The sequence below is a fragment of the Semicossyphus pulcher genome, unplaced genomic scaffold, assembly GCF_022749685.1.
Source record: "Semicossyphus pulcher isolate SPU_LCO1_2020_fin unplaced genomic scaffold, fSemPul1.0.p SCAF_20, whole genome shotgun sequence".
NCBI lineage: Eukaryota > Metazoa > Chordata > Actinopteri > Labriformes > Labridae > Semicossyphus > Semicossyphus pulcher.
The window spans coordinates 22104506-22126678 of NW_027211694.1; the positions used below are offsets into that span (position 1 = coordinate 22104506).

At 43.9% G+C, this 22173-nt stretch overlaps 1 protein-coding gene across 3 annotated transcripts in view; it reads left to right on the top strand.

The window, feature by feature from the left end:
* The window catches only part of scube1 (signal peptide, CUB domain, EGF-like 1), a 119291-nt gene that overhangs the window by 62080 nt on the left and 35038 nt on the right, over positions 1-22173 (top strand). For 2 of the 3 annotated variants that reach the window (XM_069671069.1, XM_069671067.1), the window contains exons 5-8: positions 4370-4498; positions 7518-7634; positions 14033-14122; positions 21309-21425. In XM_069671069.1, the coding sequence (XP_069527170.1) occupies positions 4370-4498; positions 7518-7634; positions 14033-14122; positions 21309-21425 (453 nt within the window). The remainder of the gene's footprint in view (positions 1-4369; positions 4499-7517; positions 7635-14032; positions 14123-21308; positions 21426-22173) is intronic. The other variant, XM_069671068.1, reaches the window with a different exon arrangement.

Below are 22173 nucleotides of genomic sequence, written 5' to 3' on the forward strand. Positions count from 1 at the left end.
GAATCCTAACTAACTTAAATACTCAGTCCAACACAATTTATCATTTTTATTCTCTCCACCATATCCGTCATCCAATGTGTCCCGTGAGTTAATGCTTCCTGGTGGGAACGTAAGGGAAAGTTAGAGTTAATTTAAGGAGAGGAACATTTAGTTATTTCCCTAAATCAGACCCTCACCTTAATGACCATGGCTGCCAAACGGTTAAAACTAGGATTTGGAAGTGAGGAAGTGTCTGCGATGTGGCCGACGTACATCAGTATCAGCGTGCTTTAGATGTAAATGTGTTGTCTGCTGAGGTGAAGACTGTGTTTGATCTTTTGTTACTGGTGTAAATGCACAGTTTCCTCTGGCTCCTTTGATTTTGGACCGTGATGGAGCGATGGAGCGCTCTTTGTTACTCACTGTTAGACTGGCTGAGTGAGAGAAAGGACGTTTTGTTAGTGGAGGGGACTCTCGGGGGGAACGGCACCTTAATGAGGTACTTGAAGTGCTCGTGGGCCCCATGAAGGGACATTACTTTCGGGGGGGAAGAAGAGAGTGCGTCCAGGAATAAAAATACTCATGAACTGTAATCAAGAGTCCAATTACACGACAGAGTTTCCTTTTTAAAACTGTTAAAATATGAGCTCAAAATAATGTTCGGAGCCTATTAGTGTCTTTCAAATCTTGCTGCGTCCTGATTGGACAGTTTAGCCTCCTCTGATTGGATGGTCAGTGGACAACGTGGAGGCTTCGTGCTTGTAGCTCGTCGCTTGTATCTTCAGGTTCACACATGCACGTAGGAAATTTGTGTGTCTTTAATTCGAACTTTGTGAAATCAAGAACGTAAACGTACACAGATCGTTTCTACGGCGACAAAACTTTTTTACAGTCACAAACTTGAATGTGTGAGGACACGTTTTTTTACGTACAAGACTTTTCACATACACACAAAACGTGAACAGCAGAATGTGAAATGACTTGTGAACATTATTTTGTGAGCTTTTTGACTCCATAGTTTAAGTTTTAAGATTCACATTAAAACATTAAAATTAATGAAACAAGTTAAATCATCATTAGAACTTTTAGTCAGTCAAATTGTTTTGATCTATAATATTAAATGTATCACTTAGATATTAATTATGATGTTTAATATAAACACCTTAAAGAGAGATATCAAACATAATAACTGTGTGTGTATTGATTGATTATTTTCTAATTTGCTGCAAGAAATAAACATGTAAGATTCTTCATCTTAAAAACATTGAAACATCTGATTGGATAAATGATTAAAAAGAGGCATCTGTCATACTTCAGATTTTTTAAACTCAACAGTGATTTAAGTCGAGACGACACCGACTAGTCACTGATGACGTTGTGCATAAATCCACAGGAGCAGGGAATGCTTTGCATCAAGCACCATGTATTTGCTAAACTTAATGCACACGCCGCAGACGGCTGACGGCTTACACACACATTATTTAGGAGCAGGTAGAAACAACAACAGGTTGCAACTTTCTGGGGGGTACACTACGTCACAGCATTTGTGGTACCTTCAGGGTTAACTCCGAGTTTTCAGTACTAGGAAGCTGATTTACTTCTTACCGGGGTAGATCGCCATGGTAACTTATGCTGAACGCCTAACCTGCTCCGGAGATCAACCTGAACTAAACACCTGAACTGACCAATCAGGTCTCTTGATTCAGGAGCTCTGTGAGCAGATCGTGAGAGGGAGGAGAGAGAGCGAGAGAGCGGTGAAACACTTCCTGATTTTATGAAATATATTCACATTCATACTGCTTTAACTCTGGTTTTATTTTGATTTGTACTTGGTCCATGTTATCCGTGTGATGCAGCTGCACGAGAGTTCTAATGAATACTGTATATGTTGCTCTAATGATGCAGGAGCAGTGATATTATTGTGCATTTAAACTGTCTGCCTTTAGTTTTGCTATTTGTCCTTCCTGCACCCGGCCGCTGCAGCTGCAGACTAAATAAGAATCCAGTCTGGATTATGAGAAACTTCTTCTCGTCTTTCTGAAATCATAGATTGCTCTTAGTTTGTAAAATATGCCGATCAGCTGACGGCAGACAGGCCCGTGTGTAGATCGGTTATTTGCTTGAGTAGATAACCAGCATCGTGTGACGGCTCAGCGTGAAGCCAGATCAGGACCAGAGAACCTGGGTCTGTTGAACTCGCTTTAGGCCCCTGGTCTGTTATTTATTAATTGTTGTGTTGATCAGCGAAACATACAGAAGTCTCACCATGCTTGGCCCTAAAGTATTCGTTCACAACTGATCCATCCATAAACTTCAATCTTCCACGTGGAGCTCGGACATTTTTATAGAACATCTTCCAGCAGAAGGCTGTTAAAATAAAAATATGTGCACAAAAAAAGAAAACCTTCTGGTATTCGTGGAGCACAGATCTCCACCGAGGCCGAGAGTACGACGGAGGCTGTTCCTTCAAAATACAAGTGAAGTTAAAGAAAAACAGTGTCTCTTCACCTTTCATCACTTTGGACTCTGATGGAGCTCACACACTAAACAGACTCTGTAAAAGACACCACCTTCCTGAGTGAAGACATCTGATGGTGCCACGATGAGCAGGCGTCCACACACTCCCAAACTCACTTTTCCACGTCTTCCCAGAGCTCCGTGATATCTTTGGCCGGCGTCTCCCTCCTCTGGCCCTCCGTCCTCCGCCTCCCCGCTTCCTCCCCCGGCTCCTCTTCCCGCTGATGAAGATTTAAACACTGGCCTATTTCAGATATTACTGCCACAGTGTGCTCTGTAAATCACCAGGCTAGGAGACCGCATCAAACGGGCTCGAGTGAAGGGATGGAGGGATCAGGAGACGAGTCAGTGCAGACAAGAAGGTCCTGAGAAAAGAGTTAAACAGAGTCATAAACGCTGATGAAGGAGAGGAAATGTGTCAGAGTTTGGTGTGTGAAGAGCATAAAACTTGCTTGTTGCTATTAGTTAATGTGGTTTCATGGCTGTTTGCTGCTCAGATCAGACTCTGCAGTGATTATGAGAGTTACAGTGATGCAGTAAAGTTGTCAGCAGAGGCGTCGACGCATTAAATCATTCGTATGAGTTTTAAACATCAGCGGCTCCAACCGGCTTTTCATTTGACATTTGGTTCTTTCTTCGTCGTATGTACAGACATAGAAATATATATTCAGGCATACATTAATACGCCTAAATTATGTCAGGTATATTTCTTTTTCCTCTGCCCCGTCACAGCACAATCCAGCTGACTTTGACTTTCACATCTTATCTTTAACATGTGATCTGACGCATCGAAGGGCGTTTTATTAGCGTCGCACAAGCAGCTCTCTGCAGAAAAAATACACAAAACAAAACACCCTGTGAAGACTTGAGATTGTACAAATTATTACAAATTATACTTTGTCAACATTTAAAAATGTGACTTTGGTTAAAGTTCAAAAACCCTTGGCTCGGTTTGTGTAAGTGCCCCATGTGTAGCGGCAAAGCTCTTGCTGCATTGGCTCCGACCTCCGCCCTTTGGTGCATGTGTTCCCGCCTCTCTTTCCCCCACATTTCATATCATCACTGTTCTCTCAATAAGGCCAAAAGGAAATAATAAAACTCACAGAAAATGACCCAATGAACAAGTTTCAGGCAGGTCAAGTCTGACAGGCGAGACGCTTTGCTGCTGGATTGATGAACAAAGTCACTGAGTGCGTTTACATGTGCACGAGTATCCTGGTTGTGATCACGTTTCTTTTTTGATTGTCCTTTCATGCCTTTTGTTTGAGAGAGAGGGCGGAGGAAAGGGTTGGAAACAGGGGAAGGGAGAATGGGGACGATACGCGGCAAATGGCTAAGGGTGGGAGTCGAACCCGGGGCTGCTGCACCGAGGTCTGCAGCCGCTGCATGTATAGAAGGCGGCGCACCGAGTGATTGGGTTCCTGAAGTTTCCTTTTTTGAAGAACTCGTGTTGTTATCGTATCCTGGTTTCAGAAATCTGCATAAGCCCTTATCCTGGTTCTGACGCTGCAGCATGTTAACACCTTATACAGGTTTCTGGACAATAATTGTTGGTACAGAACATCATCACTGAGATGGTCAGGAATCAACAGAAACCTGGACACTCTGGGGATCATGGACACGGGGATATAAATAACCATATTCCTCATGTTCAATGTAAATTTATATCCTAAAAAAGGATTCAAACTAAGATATGGCTTTAAACCTTTAAAGGATACGAATGAGAATGTTAACACAGAGAGATGCTTCTTATGGTATTCCGGGGTGAGAGCCTCTCGCTGTCTTTGTTCTCTGTTACATGAAAGCATCACATTTCCACAGTCCAATAAAAAGTGTGTAAAAAGTCTCTCCGCTGTCTCTGTCTCCTGCACAGACGGGATGAACTGCATGAACAAGGACCACGGCTGTGCCCACATCTGCAGAGAGGCTCCAGGCAAAGGCGGGGTGTCGTGCGAGTGCCGTCCTGGATTTGAGCTGGCCAAAAACATGAAAGACTGTACATGTAGGTATCACACCTGACCTCAGTGCTACACCACACACACACTGACTCCTACTCTTATAAGGTTTCTTCCATTGTTCCCCTGCTACATTTCCTTATCTGATTTTGGGGTCGACTATAAACTGTACACACTGTAAAGCCTTCTGAGGCTTCCATTTGCGATTTTGGGTCGAGTGATTATAGTTTTATGTCAACAGCTAGAGGGGGAAATTCCAGTCTTTTTAAACCCGGGTCCTGTTTTTATATATTTTGGGGTCTAAATGACTAAAAAGCACAAACATTTTGGAAGTCAACATTAAAGGTAAGATGCTTTTTTTTAGCCCAGAAACAGCCCTTCATGTTGCCGTATTCCAAGAAACCAAACCTCATTGACAAAAACAACAATTTTACATTGCAGAGCGTAACAGTTGCTACTGCTGCCTCCATCGGTCTGTTTCTGTTATTGTGGGACTTTGCCATTTCAAACGGTTACTTCAGATCCAAAACAATATTTGTGTATCACATAATTGCACAAAAATACCACCGGTTTGAGGCAGTGGTAGACCAGCAACTCCCCTGTTCTGTGAGCTAAAATGACTGCTTTTGTAAATGGAGTCTGGTGGCTTTGAAAAGAGCGATGTCACGGCTGTTTGAGGTTAAAAAAAAACATCTTCCTCTTCAACAAAAAGGTTTATCTCTGTAAGGATCCTTTCTGTAATGTCGTGTTGTCGTACTTTGAGCGTGCTCATTTGTCTGCAGGGGCTACACAGCAGCCATTACAGCCTGTTTCGCAGCTGCTGCCTGAAGTGATTTCAAAAACCTTTTGTACCTTTTAATCATTCAGACCCCGACGTGTCTTTAAACCGCGCCCATGTTTTAAAACACCAGAATGACCCTTTAAAAAAGCAGCTCCGACGTTGGATGTCTTGAAATCCTGCGAAACACTTTCTGTCATCTGTTAATCTTTAGCCAATTGACTTGTCACTTTACTTTACGGCCCGCATGGCAGCGAGGTATTAACACTTAGCTTCATAGACTGGAGTTTATTGAGGTTACGTACTGGTGCGATGAAGGCTCTAAATTCTTCCTGTAATAAACATCTGTAATAGCAATGATGGACACGTTCCAGTCGGCCTTCAGCGGTAAAATATGAGGGTGGACATTTAATACCAAAATCAGTTAAGCGTTTCAGGCCAAGCTGAAGGTGCTGAAGGATTCAGTAGAGAGAATTCATGTCTCTAACCCCCCCTCTTCTCCGCTCCATCCCTGTTTCTCACTCCTCACGCAGAGCGCCTGCAGCCATGGAATTTAAGGCTGCTGTTTTTGAGAGGGGAAAAATAAGCTTTTAGTTACACTTTGTTTGGCAACACATCGTGTTCTCCTCTCAGACAGCGAGAGTGTAAAGATTGTGAAAACCCCTAATGCGTCCCCCGCCGTGCTAATATTTCATTAGCGGCGAGGGACGCAGTGCTGTGCCGGCCTGTTGAGCATGGCGGCACAGGACGGCCGTAAACGGGTGATGAAAGAAGCGGTGGTTATGTCTAATACTTCTACAAACACACACACACACATTCATGTCTCCCTCGTTCTTTCTCCCACATCCTCTTCTCCGCCTCAAGTTGTTTCTATCCTCCTTCCTCCCTTCTTTTTTCTGCTTAGGAAACATCCAAAAGTGGTCGAGCTTGGGAAGCCGCAACGTTTAGGGAAAGCTCCTTGAAAAGTTCCTCACGCTTGCGTTCACTTTTCACCTCGAGGACTGTGACGATTACACAAATTAGGAGAAAGTACAACTGTTGGACGCATCAGTCTGTTTATTATGGCAAAGTCCCTCTTATGTTTTTTGTGGCCCGGTAAAAAGTACACCTTAGCTGCCTGTTTTAGGGCCAAGGAAGTAAAGTTGGATCTGATGGATCAGAGCGGAGGTTCTTGAGTTCTTCAGAAAGCTCCCGCAGTGAAATCTCCTCCTAATAATCACGAGTTTGTTTCTGCTTCCTTCCCGTCTCTGTGTCTGTTTCTCTCTCCTAAAGCTTCTCTTATCCCTCATATGTATATTATATATTATATATATACATCATCACAGTGTCTGTAATTTTTCTCTTTCCCTCTCTCCCTCATTGTCTTGTCTTCCTCTTTAGACCTCAGGAAGTTTCCCTTGAGAAACAAAGGAACTTAAGTTGTTTTAAAACACAGGAACCTTTTCCCAGATCTGTGGTAGTTATTGTACTGACATTTTAACCCAAACTAAGCCCAACCAGGTTGTTTCTCTGCCTGAACCAAACCAGGTCAGGAACATTTGTTGACACCAAATGATGACAAGGCTGCTTATTTATAAAGAGCATCTCAAAGTGCTTTAATTTAGCCAAATAGAATTAGATATTCTAAAATCAGTTATTAAAAAAACACATAATATTAATAACTTTAGTTGTATAGCACTTTTTGAACGTGTGTGTGAATGTGTGTGTGACATGAAGTGTAAAAGCAGCTTTGAGTGGTCGCAAGACTAGAAAAGAGCGATATAAGTTCAGTTCTTTTAACATTTACATTCTTGACGATCATTTAGGACTTGTTTGAATCACACTGCAGCTAACTCAGGCTGCTTTAATACCCCAAAAAATCCACCAGCTCAGACCAAATATTTCCACTTCCTTCCACAACACTTACTTTACTTGATAAACAATAAAAAATGTCTCTTCATATTCCCCATTGTTATGCTTTCTTTCCCTCTTCCTGTCCATTTCATTCTCTGCTTCTCCTCTTTCTCTTTTCCAAATCAATTTTTTAACTCCTTATTTTTCCTCTTCCTTCTTTCCTTTTTATTTTACTTGCTTGTTTTTTTCTCCTCTTGTCTTCTCTCTATCTCTCTGTAATTCCCTCTCACACTCCCTTTGTGTCTCCCTCTCCTCCTCACAGGAGGCCGAGCTGCCCTTTCAACCTTTATTGCATCTAAATAAGGACGACGCAACGTTCAAAATGTCATGAGCCTTTTGTTACACGTAAAATAGAAGCCAGGAGTGAAACTTGAATGTGTGTGTGTCGTCTCCAGTGACTTGTAACTATGGAAACGGTGGGTGCCAGCACACGTGTGATGACACGGACACGGGGCCGGTGTGTGGCTGCCACCAGAAGTACGCCCTGCACTCAGACAGCAAGACCTGCATCGGTGAGTGACGACCAAAGACGGCTTCCTGGTTCTCACACAGCCTGAAGCCCTCACAGCTGTTTGACTGTAACATCTGTTTGATAGAGGCCAGGCACAGTTTCAGAGTTACACACATGATTTTAAAGCTTGATATCCACAACACACAAAAGATAGATAATCCAGCTTCTGCTGTAAGTAACGGCAAAGGTGAGATGATTTCATTGCTGCTCTGTTGCTGTTAGAAAACAGCTACCCACTTTTTTATATATACATATATATTATTTTAAAATTCGTACACAGCTACCCAAAGTTATAGCTGGTTTCCAAGGCATTAGAAAAGATCTGTAGACGTGATATTGAAGGTAGCTAGATCCTGTTTGATGTCTCAAATGATGGCTGTGGCGGGTCTGTTCTGTTCTGCAGTACGATGAAATTACCTGGTGAGTGCAGTTCATACTTTTTAGGCAACTTTGAGATTTAAGGTAGCTACTGTATGACGGAATATTAGGGCCACATTGAGGGGAAAATATAATATATAGATTTCAAGAATAAAGTCGTAATTTTACAAGAAAAAAGTCGTAATTTTACAAGAAAAAATGGTCATAATATTATGAGAATAAAGTCGTAATTTTAGGCTACGTTAGCCTGTATCTTATTTTGAAGGGTCATATCAGAAACACAGCTCCAGCCCACGTTGTGTTCACCCTCCTGTGCATCATTTACAAGCATAACTTGTAAAGTTATATTTCACACGTTCCTCATTTTAGTTCAGGCGGCTGCTCTTCTAATATTTATAATATTTAGGCTCATAGTCTAAAATTACAACTTTATTCTAATAAAATATCGACTTTATTCTCGTAAAATGAAGACTCTATTCTTGTAATCTCTATTTTTTTCTGGCTCTAATACTCCATCGTACTATTGAACCCATCTTTGAGGTTCATCTCTTTTATCCATATCTTACCCAAAGAGCTAACCTGGCACGCCAGCTTGAGGTATAAGTCCTTCAGATTCAGTTGGACTGCCGGAGTAGCGGTTTGATGTAAACACTTCAGTAGAGGTAGAGTCTCTGTATGATATAGTTCCAGGGTTCATGTTATTTTAAGGAAAATGAAGCCATCACATCCATGGACCGTACCTGTGTTAGGTAGGTTTATTGGTTTAAGTTGGTTGGTGTTGGTGCCCACATGGGGCAGTGCAGAGGAATAAACAATACACGGCCTAGAAATACAATTTAGAACACTTTTAAACCAATATTGTCAAATACAGCAGCTGTGTCAGGAGCGCTACACTTCAAATTATGATGATCTGGGTCTAACGTTCTCAGCGGTCAGGTTAGCATCAAACATTTTTATTATCCAGTTAGACTTTCTAAAATTAAGTTTTCAAATTAGTGATTACAAATAAGCAATGTCCATTAAGCACTTTAAATCATTGCTTGTTGAGAAACGTCACATTTTGGATGTTTTCAATGTGCAATTATTTGAAACATGGTCAACGCTGTGATTCCGTTTAGGCCCCAAACTACTTGGTTAGCTCTCGGAAAAGGATCAAGGTTTGAGCGTAAAGAGGTAGGCCACTAGCTTACTCATGTATGAACATAGTTGCGTAACTAACCTACGTTGTGTAGCTTCGAAAGAAGGGAAGTTCCTGAAAGAAGTCTTTGAGTATTGGTTCAAACCAGAATCGAACCCCTGCTGAAACCATCGCCCTTAAACATCATCCCAAGTGATCTTCTGCGCTCTTCCTTTTACCTAAACTGAACTCTAGAGGAGCTAGAGGACAGTGTCCAGAAATCACGATAGAGGGGTCGCTACAGCGTCATATTTGAAAACGTAGGGCCACTGACCAAGCTGCCATATTTGACCAGTTGGGAGTTGTGATGGGCTGCACTGGATGGATCCCAAATTGGCCCCCCATGGAGACCATCAGGGGCATTTCCTCAATGCATCTGGGCTTCCCCATGTGGAGGACAAAATTGGCTTAGCCCCAGTTGAGTAACCCAGACAGGCCCCAGATATTATCCCCGGGGACAAATGGACCCATCTATTAGACCACAGAAGCATCAAACACTATGACAATGTCTACAGTAAGTCGTTGAGCAGGTTTCACAGTGGTTAAGTATCAGGGCTGAGGTCTGAGCAGTAATATGTTTTGAGTATTAGAGATATTACTGAGCTGGCCGATGGAAAAAGAATAAGACATGACACATTTCCCACAGAAACACATTTATCGTATCAAAAGTGTCAGTGAGCCCAGCCAGCACCCAGCAGGCAGCTCTCTCTGCCTGAACAGCTCGTTTGTACTGATGACTGTCAACAGACGGATGCCTCCACATCCTGGCTCTCATGTAGAGGATATTCATTTTCACCTTGCTATTTTTCTAATCAGTAGAGGGTGAATGAAACGTTCCAGGTAAGTGGAGTTAGCCATAACTCTGTTTACTCTACCTCCTTCCTGCTGATTTAAATGTCTGATATAGTTTGCAGAGCCTGAAAGCGATTTTTATCTCCATTTCGTTGCTCTCGTAGCTAGTCTATGGTTCCAGTCACACTGGTTATACTTTAAGAAAATGGACCCCAAGGGCCTCTAATTGAAGGTATTGATAATTTGCTTATTCAAATGTGTAGTTTGTACCTTCAAATTAATGACTGACGTGAGTATCTTAGCGGTAGGGACTGAAGTTACGGATTGAGGTAATATGTTGCTTTATGATTCTGGTACGTAGAGATTCTGGCTACTGACCACAATGTTGTGTAAGCTTTGGTGACATGTTGTTTCTGTTCTTTCACTTTGTGTTAGAATTATTAATTTGATGTTATGAACTGAATTGTCTGCAAAGCTTGTACATGTCAGGGTCCAACACTAAGGATTGCCAGATTGCTTGAGGGCCATTAAAAAGTTACACTGGGCCAGTAAGTAAAGCCCAGTTGCCTGATTGGACCTGTGTGAATAATCAAAAGACTTTAAAAATAAATAAATAAATACATTTAAATGATTTTCCAGACATTACTTTGAAAGCTTTGTTACAAACTCTCAAGACTTCGCTGTGCTCTGCCTTTGTCGGTTTTTCGAGCACCATTCACAACCAAAACATTGGGTTGTGGGTAGTGTTTGACGCAACAGACAGAGGCAGGATACGATACTTTGATCAAGCCTAAAACACATAACATCCACTGCATCTTGAAGAAAAACACATTCCTTGCTTGGAATAACGACTGTGTAAATAAGATGTCTGGTTTTGTCCGGAGAAACGACAAAATCCAAATCAACAACAAAAGATTACCAAAAATCCAGGACTTTGGAATCACAATTACTTGGGGCTCCGCTCCTGCCAGATTCTCTAACCTGGCAGGATGACAGGTTACCAAACCTCAGTCCAAATAATGAGCTACCTGGGAGTCCATGTGACTTTTGTTTACACGCTCTGGTTTGTTTGTTATAGGCAGTGTAAACTTTAATGAACCACATTAAAAAAAGTAAACTTTTCCATGTGGTTAAAACCAAAGGCAACAACTAGAGGTTAACACTTTGTTACATGTAGACAGATTAGGTTATAACCACCTGCAGATCTAGACGACACATCAACACAGTTTTGGCTGTGAACTAAGAGATCACACACACATGGAATCACGATTGTCTGATGTCATTTTGATGTGCTGTCCTTCCTGCTGCGTTCAAACACTGGAAACACCTCTCTGTCTCTCTCACCTTCACCATTTGTACAGATTGCTGTGCTGCTTTTCAGCAGCCCCATTTTGACTGCTGATAACCCCACTTTCTTTCCAGCTGCCTTCAAGAAACACCACGAAGAAAAAGCTTCGAAGAGGAAGCCGGATGAGAGCGAGCAGGAACCCTCCTCTCCATCCTTTCCCAATGTCTCGTTTCTCTTCTCTCTGTGTCTCTGTCTCTGTTCATACTTTGACGAGAGAAGGACCTCTGTGTCTGTGGTCTGAGTGTCCCAACTGCTCTTTGGGCCTACCTTTAACCCCCAACCCCACCTTCCCTTTTACCCTTCCTCTGTAGCGCTGTCCCTCTGGTCCTCCTCCCTCCTACTTCTCCTCCTGCTTTCTGGTGATAGTACCTGATTGCCTGTCTTGTCTGAGCATCCATGTTATAGCCAAATCAGGTGGATTTAAAGGCCTCAGTGCACATGAGGAAAGAGTGACTCTGGGTGGGGGTCGGAGGGTGTTAGACTCGGACATCTCAATTGCAGCCTGATCTTAGGTTAAGCTCCCACGAAAGCAAACCTAACCTGCTCCTCAAGCTCTCTCGCTACCTCCTCATCCTACACCTCCAAAAAAGCAAGCAAATCATCGTCTACCAAAACCCGCAATCCAACACCAAAATGACCTCCATACCTCATCCCCATCCATCAGCCCCTCTGTTATTCCATACACCTCAATAAAGAGGCAGGGACTCGAACCGCTCTCACTTCTTTACTCTTTTAACTTGCATGTGTCCACTCATAGTCGCCACATTGTCCATTTGTCTTCCACTGCCTCTTTTGCTAATCTTTCCGTTCATCTGTCTGTCTGCTTGTTCAGCTGCATGGGAAAACCGGCACTGCATTTGTATGGTTTCCCTTTTTAATTCTGTTTTCTTAATATTTTCTTTCATTTCCCCTTTTTGAATTGAAAAACATTTTTATTGTTGTTGTTGTTTTAAGGGACCCTGTTCCTTCTGTTTCCTTCCAGTGCATTGGTTTTTACCATTCCCCTTCTAGCTGTAGTTGTAGCAAAGTGGTTTAACTCCCCTTTCCCTCCCTCCCTCCTCGTCCTGTGTAGGTCCGGCTCTCTAAAACAGTCCCCTCTCTGCGGGCCTCCGACAACCACTTAGTCTCACAGACTCTTTAGGAGCAAGTGGGCCAGCAGGACTCTTCTCTTCCCACCCCTTCTCAACCTGTCTTACACTCACATTTTTATCTCCCTCTCTGACAGATATTTTCACACACTCAAGCAAGTACTTGCTCAAAAGCACGAACACTGGTATGCACAAGCATTCGATTCAACAATAACACATTCACACAGCCACATTTCACCCGTTAGCTGAGCACCAGAAAGCCTCCATTCATCCCTGAGTGTACTTCAGAGAGTACTCCACTTTGTCCATCAAGCGCCTGAGAGGAGAGAGAGAAAAACGGTAGTGGGCAGGGGAATGGAAGGGACATTAATTACCCCCATATCCAACCTCCCCACCACCCCTTAGGACTGTGTTTGTACATCAAAGCCTGGTCCTATTGCCGCAAGAGGCATCCATTCACAAAGAGATGCTCATTCAGGCCCTAATGACTCAGGCCCAGTGAAAGGCCGACTCCCTCTCCAAGCCCCATCATCAAACCCATCGTCCCTACCACCACATGCATGCCATCTTAACAGCCACCGCCACCTTTCCCCCTCTCCCCAATCACCTTCCTCAGCCCCCCCGACTCCGCTGCCCAGCTTTGGGAACATGGTTTTTCCAGCGTTGACTGTTAAAGCCAGTTGTAATGTGTTCCATAGACAAACAGGCAACCAGCGCTGCCCCAGACTACCTCCTCCTGCTTTTTTATTTCTATGCATGCGTCCCCCTCCCTTCAAACCCCCATTTCTCAGTGTGTGCACCCCTCCTTCCCTCATATACCTCTCCCATTGTGGGCCATGATGGGACTGATTCAGTCTTTTTTCTCTCCCTTGCTCTCTCTTTTCCTACTCTGTCCATCATTCCCTCTCAATCATCATGTCATTGCTCAGTTCCTTGAGGGCCTTACTCTGCTGTCAGACCTCTTGTTCTCCCCTGCACCCACCTTCTCCTTCGTCATCGTCACCCCCTGACCTTTGCCTCTGTCTCTGCGCCTAGATTCAAGGCAGCTTGTCCTGAAAAATGTTGGACTTCCTTCTGTTTCCTCTCTGTCTTGTGTTCCTCCTCCATCCTTACGCAAGGGAATCATTGCTGAGAAAGCGTGGCTGTTTGATATGGAAGACAGAAACTCCATCGGCAACAACAGCAACGTCGACATCAGAATTAAAATTTCCCTAAATGTTCACCCAATCCCACTCCATCCCCCGAAACCCTACACCTATACCTTTATTTATTTTTTTTACATGTAAGCCCTGAACCTTTACCCCTTCCCCTACCTACCTACTTGCCTACCTACCTACCTACCTACCTACCTACCTACCTACCGCTTCATTTTGTAAGCTACACACTGATACTGATCATTTCCATTTACTTTGTTTTGTTCTTTTGTTTGCTCTGGGGGATTTATCATTTGTTTGGGGATTAACACTCTAACAGGGATTTTGTCGCTTCTTCATCGCTTCTTGCTTCTTGGCTTTGGTTTTTTTTGCTCAAACGCCAAGAGGGGCTGAAGGTCTGGTCATTTGGGCTTCTCATTAACCTGCTGCTCACTGTTTGTCCCCTTGTCACTTGTGTTTTAGAGAAAGATGAGGCTGCAATTGAGAGCTCTGAGTTCAATGCCACGTCAGTAGCTGATGTGGACAAGCGGGTGAAACGGCGGCTACTTATGGGTAACTCTTTTCTTCCTCTTTCTATGTGTTGCCATGGCGCTTGTGCTTGTATCCCCGACTCCACTCCTCTCCGTTCCTCCTCGTCCTCCTCTCTCTGTTTTTATTTTGTTTATTCTTTTTTTTGTAAACCTTTGATGCCCACTGTGTCTACTCCCCGGTCACAGTTTTGTTGCAACTGTATCTAACGTGATGGAGTAAAAGAGGTCGCTGTTTTCCTTTGAACCCTTCCTCCCTTGCCCTACCTACCAGTTTTCAAGATGGCTCTAAGGTTTTCTCAGAAACTAACATTCACTTTCCCAGTTGCATCTTCCACTACAAATGTTTTGTGTTCCATTCCCCACATTTTTGATTACCCATGTTACAAAAACAGGATACAAGCGGAGCAAAACCCGTGAATAACTCATAGTTGCAACTAGTCCCCAGTCTACCAAACTGTTACCTGAGAGTAATACTGTACTTGAAAGAGTATTCTTAAACCATAATCCTCGGGTGGGGCATTGAAGGCAGGTAAAAACACCAGTTCCATGATAATGTTTGGTGCAGGTGAACCTTTTCTAGACATTCCTGTCCTCTCCTCAACGGCTGGGCTGAGACTACAAGAGTTTTGGGTTGATTAACCCTCCTGACAATCGGAGGGGAAAGTCTGGTCCACGACCCTGACCAGGAACAGTGTTTGACCCAGATTCTCATTCAGTCTGAGGGGTTTACAGATCCAGTGTTAACATCTGGACAGCTTGCATACTCATCGGGTCCCTGCAATAATATCAAACATGTTTGAAATTACAGCAAATGAGAGACATGTCTACAAGGACACAGAGCCATGATGGTGTTGCAAACGACAGTAAACATTTAAAAGCTTAATCCAAAAGGCAGCTGGACTTGGTTGAAGTTCTTGAAGATGTTTCACCGCTCATCCAAAAGGCTTCTTCAGTTCTTCAAGAACTTCAGTTGCCTTTTGGACTAAGCTTCAAATTACCAGGATGACTGAAAACCTTCACAAACAATGGAAAACATTTTATCCCTGAGGCGAACTTTAGCTAGCATACTACTTTTGACAAACAGGTACAGTCTCGTCTCCAGTTCTTGCTGACAAGCAGAGATGACTTTATCTCCCAATAGATAGATAGATTGGTTGTTGCACCACGGTTGTCTCGGTTCTGTACATTTTCATCCTTGTGAGATCACATGAGATTTTATGTGAGAACACCTGTGATGTTCCCCTCATGTTCGTGATGCAACCCGATTCCAAGATTGGTTAGGACTTTAAAACTCCTGTAGACTGAGCCCGGCCTTGGAGAATCCTTTTTTAGGCTCTCTGTTGAATTAAGGTTACTATCAGCAGACTTAATGACTTGACAGAATATGTGCCCCCAAAACATTCCTTGTTTATGACCTTTAAGCACGTTAGCCGTCATTAGATGTATCTTTTAAAATTGTATTTACTTTTGGTGGGATGACTTCAAGTGAAATATCAGACGGAAATAGTCAGATCTTACTTTTGACTCTTAACGATGCCTGAAACGCACTCACAAACTCCTGGTCATACTTACACCACATTTTAGGAACTACTCATCAAACTGATCCAATATCCTGTTAAATGTATTTGATGTTATTTTCCCTTAACAGTGGGGTTAGAACAATGAGAACAATTATTATAATTAGCTCCCTGTCACATCTTGCTCACACACCATTGTCCCATCTCTCAGTAAATAAACAAACATTTTTATCCATGTCTTCATCGATCCGAATTACCCAAAATCAAACAGGCGTTGTGCTTCTTCCAAGGCCCAGTTTCCATTTTGTGTTGTTTTGGATGTTAACGTTCCTTTTATTTTCGTAAAGTACAGGTACATCAGACAGAAATCTCTCCTGATCTCCTGAACGACAAACATACGTGCTGTTCAGTGTGTCGCTTTTTGAACCACACTCCAAACGTATACACGTTTAATTTCAGCAGGTTCTGGCCAAGAACTGAGAATTTCGATTTATGGGTGTTTCATCATCCATCATCTACCTCTTTGTTGTTCTCACTCTCCCCTTCAATTACCCTTTAACTGGATATTTCATATCTCCTCACTGGCTAAACCCTGCTTCAACTCCTGTTGTACCAGCATTTCACTTGTCCCAATGGTGTTCAACATGTTACCAAAGGTGTTCCAGGGCTGCCCAATTGTACTTCATGGTCACAACACTGCGATTTATTGGAATAACCCACCAAAAAACATTCTAGTTATTAATCCCCTTCAAATCAACCCCTCCACAATCAGATCAGGGCCGGCCAATGCAACACCTCCTGTTTGTGATTTAGTGCAAGACATTTCAAGCCTGGTCTTAAATGTTATGTTGCCTCCAGGTTTCTCAATGATTAGATGTCCCTCTGATTGCCAAAAAAACTCTCTCATTTGATTGGACATGGTTTTTGGAGGATGTAGCTTCAGAGCAGTTTTTTTCCACAGAGGAGTTCAGTGTGTCCTATATTAAACCTAAATACGACGCTGACATATTTAATCGAATACTTGATATTTTCCCAAACCCTCACTCATAAGTTTTGGTGACTAAACCTTACATTACTAAGACTGTTTCAAAAAACAGGACACCTGGGTCACCTGTTGGTTAGGTATATGCACCAAAACTTCTTACTAAGGTTTAGGAAAATAGAGAGTGCCTCCGATAGAGACAATGGAAAACTGTTTGGAACAACATATAAAGTAATTCAAGCAGGTTGAGTTTAAATCTAGATTGGGTGAATCTAACAGAATGTCATGACAGCTGCAATACTACATCGCAGCGGTTGGGAGTAGAGCAGGCAAATCTGAGGCCAAGGTTGTCTGCCACAAAGAGGGTGGATTGCTCCCTCCAGGTGGTTGTCAGGTACTTCTTTGAAGTATAGGAGTTCAAGTATGTTGGGCTTCCTAATCAGTAGGGATAAAATGGATTGTGAGATCAACAGACGCATTGTTGAAGCATCAGCTGTAATGCTGATGCAGCAGTAATGCAGGCGTTGTACCAAACCATCGTTGTGAAGGGCAGCTGCCCTAAAAGGTGAAGCTGAAGATGTACCAGCCGATCTATGTTCCAACCCTCACCTATGGTAATGAGCTTTGGGTAGTGACGGAAAGAATGAGGTCTCAGATACAAGCAGCCGAAATAAGTCTCTGGGCTCAGCCTTTGAGGTAGGGTAAGGAGCTGGGACATCCAGAGGGAGCTCAGAGTAGAGCCACTACTCCTTCGCATCAAAAGGAGCCAATTGAGGTGGTTCAGACATCTGATTAGGATGCCTCCTGGGCGTCTCCCTTTGGAGGTTTTCGGCACACATCCATCTGGGAGGAGACCCCGCTAGTAGACCCAGAGCCCTGCTGGAGGGATTATGACTGGCCAATTGGGAATGCCTCAGGATCCCCCAGGAGGAGCTGAAAAGTGTTGCTAGGGAGAGGCACGTCTGGGTCAACTTGCTTAGCCTGCTGCCACTTCAACCCAACTCCGATTGAGCAGAAGAAAAAAATGAATGGAACTTCCAATTTACAAGTTACAAACCTTCACCTATGGTCATGAGCTTTTGGTACTGACCAAACAAATTAGAGCACGAATTCAAGCAACTGAAATGAGGTTCTTCAGCAGGGTGGATGGGCTCAGCCATAAAGATAGGGTAAAGAACTCAGGCATCCACAGGGAGCTCGGAGTAGGGACCCTGTTCTTTCCCTTTACAAGGAATCAGTTTTGGTGGTTTGGGCATCTGATTAGGATTTCTGGGAACTTCCAAGTGGGAGAAGACCCAGGGATAAACCCAGAGCTTCCCACCTCAGAATGGCTCGGAATCCCCCAGGAGGAGCTGGAAAATGTTGCTAGGGAGTGGAATGGACTAAACATCATGGGAGGCAGTGGCTCACCAGATTGAGCAGGATTGATCCCCTACTCACGTCACAGTGTCCTTGGACAAGACACTAAACCAAAAACGATTGCACAGTAGTTTGCTGCAATTTGTGTTGGAGTGTGGGACTCAGACGCACATTTGTAACACACTCTGAGTAAAAGGGCGATTAAAACAGTTAATCGAGTCCAAACAATACCTTTAGCTATTTAGTAATGTGGTGCATATAATCTGAAACGTGAAATTCATGAACAAGAATCAAACTAATTCCTGTCCATATGCAGCTGAATATTACCCCAATACTTACAGTGCCATTACTAATGGTGTCACTATTCTAATTAAAGGATTATCCTTTGGTATGTCCATCGTGCATGAACAAACATTCGTTGCTTGTGGCTGCAGAGAGCACAGAGGCCATCCCACTGCGGCACTGGCACAGCCTGAACAGCATCAGTATGTTAGATTTGACACTGCTATCAGTTTGTCTGCTTCCTCTGACACGCGGCTCTCCAGTCTCTGGCGTCACACAGTGCAGACGATATATTCTGATCGAGACAAATGAAACTGCAGGCAAGGCTTTAATAAAAAGGTGCTGCCGGAGCGAGGACAGGCGAAGAGAGAGAGCGAGACGGAAATGAAAGGGTATGTAAGGAGCATGGGCGACTTTACGAAATGTAACACTGAGACATTTCATGATGTTGATATTCAAAGAGGGGCTAAATCAGGAGCCAGGTGCTGCACACATGTGAACGAAAGAGCCGATAGAGAGAGTCAGAGGTGCTACAGTGGCAGTGTTCCTGGATTCCAAATAAACCATCACTTCAGGACTGAGTCGTGTGTGCTGAGTCGGGTGTGTAAAGTAAAGGTGTATTCATATAGCGTGATTACAAGCCTGACTGACAGCTGATTAAGGTGCCCATCACGATGCAAAAACAGGGATCGTGTTGAGTGCTGACAGGTGATCGTGCCCCTGTCACCTTTTTACAGTATTGCAGCCGTTGCTGTGACTTGGCATGATGCTTTAGTGTAAACAGTGACGTGGTTTTCTCTCATGCTCCCCAACTTTAATCAATAGAACATGTGTCCTTCTCTCATGGAAAGAGCGGTTTGTAGAGGTCAGCGTTTCCATGCCAGGAGTGTGACGGACATGTATATACTTACTGTCTTCCCTCTCATTCCTCTGCTTCTCGCTGACATATTGTAATCACACATGAAGCTGTCACGCTCGTTCAGGCTGCAAGAGGAGAGTTGAATTCTGTTGTGTTCATCTCGCCAGCCTCCCATTATTTATATCACCATTTCGGCAAATTATTATTTTAAATGGTAAGTTCTGAGCAAACAAATCATTTGTGCGAAACTCAATAACACAAAAAAACAGAGGTACATAAAAGCTCCATGGAGAAATATGCCCTGACACACACTCACAGACACACAAAGAAGGCTGGGACAGAAATATGCAGGGTGAGTTTGAGGGTGTAGAGGCTTGGAGAGGGGGACGAGGGGGGGTGAGGGGCTTGTCCAGCATATCAATCAGGCCCGGCGGTGCGTCTGTGTTCCTGTGCTCGGTCTGGCCCCGGGGCTGGGCTGGGCGGGGCCTGGAGAAAGAAGGGGTCTGAGCAGGACTGTGCTCACCCTCCGCTAATGATAGGGCCCACTGTACTCAGTATAAATCACTCTGACCCATAAACACCACCTCCACCCTGTCACGTCTGCTCGCATGCATGTGCGTCTGCATACACCTGTGCAGGCCCGTAGACCTAGAAGTTATTAAGACTACACATTCTCACACACACAGACGCGACAGAGCTGCAGAGAGGGGACAGGGGTCTGCTGGCTTACCCTACAGGGCTCATCAGACAGGCTGCCTGGGTGATGGAGTGTCTCTCCTTCTCGCCCTCATTCTGAAATACTTCTCTACTTTACAGAGTTTGGGAGTTTAAATAGTTTACTATCTGGCTGCAGAACTCTTCCAGAGAGAGAAATAAGTCATGAGAAGAATCACAAAATGACGAACGCCGAGCTTTGACAGATAAACAAATGCCGGCTAGACAACAGAGATAAAGGGAGGAAAAAGACGTGAGATTGATGTTGTTTGGAGCTGCATGAAGAAACACAAACAAATCTACAAACACCGTCCTGTTCCCTGATCGAAAGCAGCAGCCATCTTGGCTCAGATGTGTTTGTGACTCTGCATTCTGAAAGGGCATTATGCTAATGCATTGACCTCTAGATGTGGATGTGTTTGCCATCCTGAAAGGGCTTTTCCTGCTTCCCCTCCTCACTTCTCTCAGGCGCACAATCTCCTGGCATTTTAATTAAACGGGAAAAGCTGCCAGGAAGGAGGGGAACATCCCCGATTTAGATGTTGCTTTTGTCCAGCAAAGACCTTTCAATTCCAAATGTCAACTTTGCCGGAACTATGGAGCGGTTATTTGATGAGGCAAAGTTTTTAATTTAAACAATTTGGTTCCAAGAATGAAGGGGAGTTTGAAGCTGAAGGATTTTTGCTGGAATTACTGAAGTCAAACCCACCAAAAGCAGAACAGTCACTAAGTGAAACTTCCTTATTAGGTGTCGTTTTATTGAATCCCTTCAACAAACAGGAGACAACGTCAAATTTCAGCCTCCTCAGCACTTCCCCAGGCCCGTCGGGAAAGTGTGTGCTGAGCTTAGCTAAAGCAACAGCGGCCGGGCAGGTGAGCTAGAGTTACCATGAGCTCGTGTTTGTTTTGGGATCAGCTCAGGCAATATTCACAAGTCCGAGCAAACGTTATCTGCGCCACGTACAAGAACATTTTTCAGGAGAAAAATATACACGCCGGTTCCAGCGAGTGTGCTCTAGACTTACTGCACTCAACTCTGCACTAACTTCATTTTCCTATCTACTTACCTTAACCCTGCCTTTTTTATTTGTGTTAACTGATTTCTTGTCACATTTGGAAACAGGAGCGACCTTTGGGCCAAAGAGTTCTTCACCCTCCTCTATCAGCACAGTGTGTTTGTGTTTATGTCTTAAATTACAGTCTGCTGTGTATGAACACTGTATTTATCACCTTTGTATAAAAATGTCTCACCTCTTGAAAACTTGTACGTCCTGCTGTATTTTTTCATCTGTGTGTTGACAAAGCTACATGAGAAACACAAGGATACATTGTAACCCACTGTGCTGTTTGATTGTGTATTCTTGTCCTGCATGAAGCTTTGTCTTCACCACATCACTGTCAGTGTCTCTGGTTTCTTTCCAGAAGCAGGGGTCAGTTGTTAACACCCCCTTCTTCTTCTCTTTATCTTTTTCCACCCCTGTCTCGACATCTGCAGAGACCTGCGCCGTGAACAATGGCGGCTGTGACAGGACGTGTAAAGACACGGCCACTGGGGTGCGCTGCAGCTGCCCCGTGGGATTCACCTTGCAGCCCGATGGCAAAACCTGCAAAGGTCAGTGAATGTACCAAAGGGTGGGAATATATGGCTGCTTGGTTCTCATTCCCAAGCTCAAACACAGCAGCTTTGTCGGTGTCCCAGTGCTTCTAAATATGACACGTTGGGTAGCCTCTGGACACTGAGCTCTCGCTTTTTTGCTGGATTTCCTGTTGGACTCAGGTGGTGTTGTACAGAAGGCCCAACACTCTTGGGTCAACGGTCAGGGGCCAAGGGTCAAGCAAACGTGGGACTTCTATCCAGGCCTGGTTCATAGCGCGTCATATTTTTAAGTGTAGGGCCACAGACCATTCCGCTGCATTAGACGAGTGGGATTAAGAATGTGTTGCGTATACAAGCGTGTGGCCTGAAAACCAATGAAGGGTCAATGGTGGACTGTGTGCGCACCTGAGTCTGCTATGACTGGTATCTGAGTGAACGAGAGCCAAAACCAAACCATCCGCTCACTTAAATCTGCACGCAGATCCGGTTGCGGTCACTGCCACCGCATCCGCTTCTTGTTGTTGTTGATATTGCCACTGAGTGTTTCTCCACTTCCGTCAGCTCGCCGGTGACGTCAATGACGGTGGTCCGAGGAGAAGGTCGTCACAGCGTGGCCATAAACATCCCAAAGTTATTATAGTGTTCTGGCTCTCTTCTAAACAAACAGCCTCAGTGAACGAGGCTGACCTGTGGTTCAAAGTGAGGCAAACAGTGGTCTTTACAGGCAGCGCTGCTGTATTCTCCTGTGGGCCGGATAAAGCAG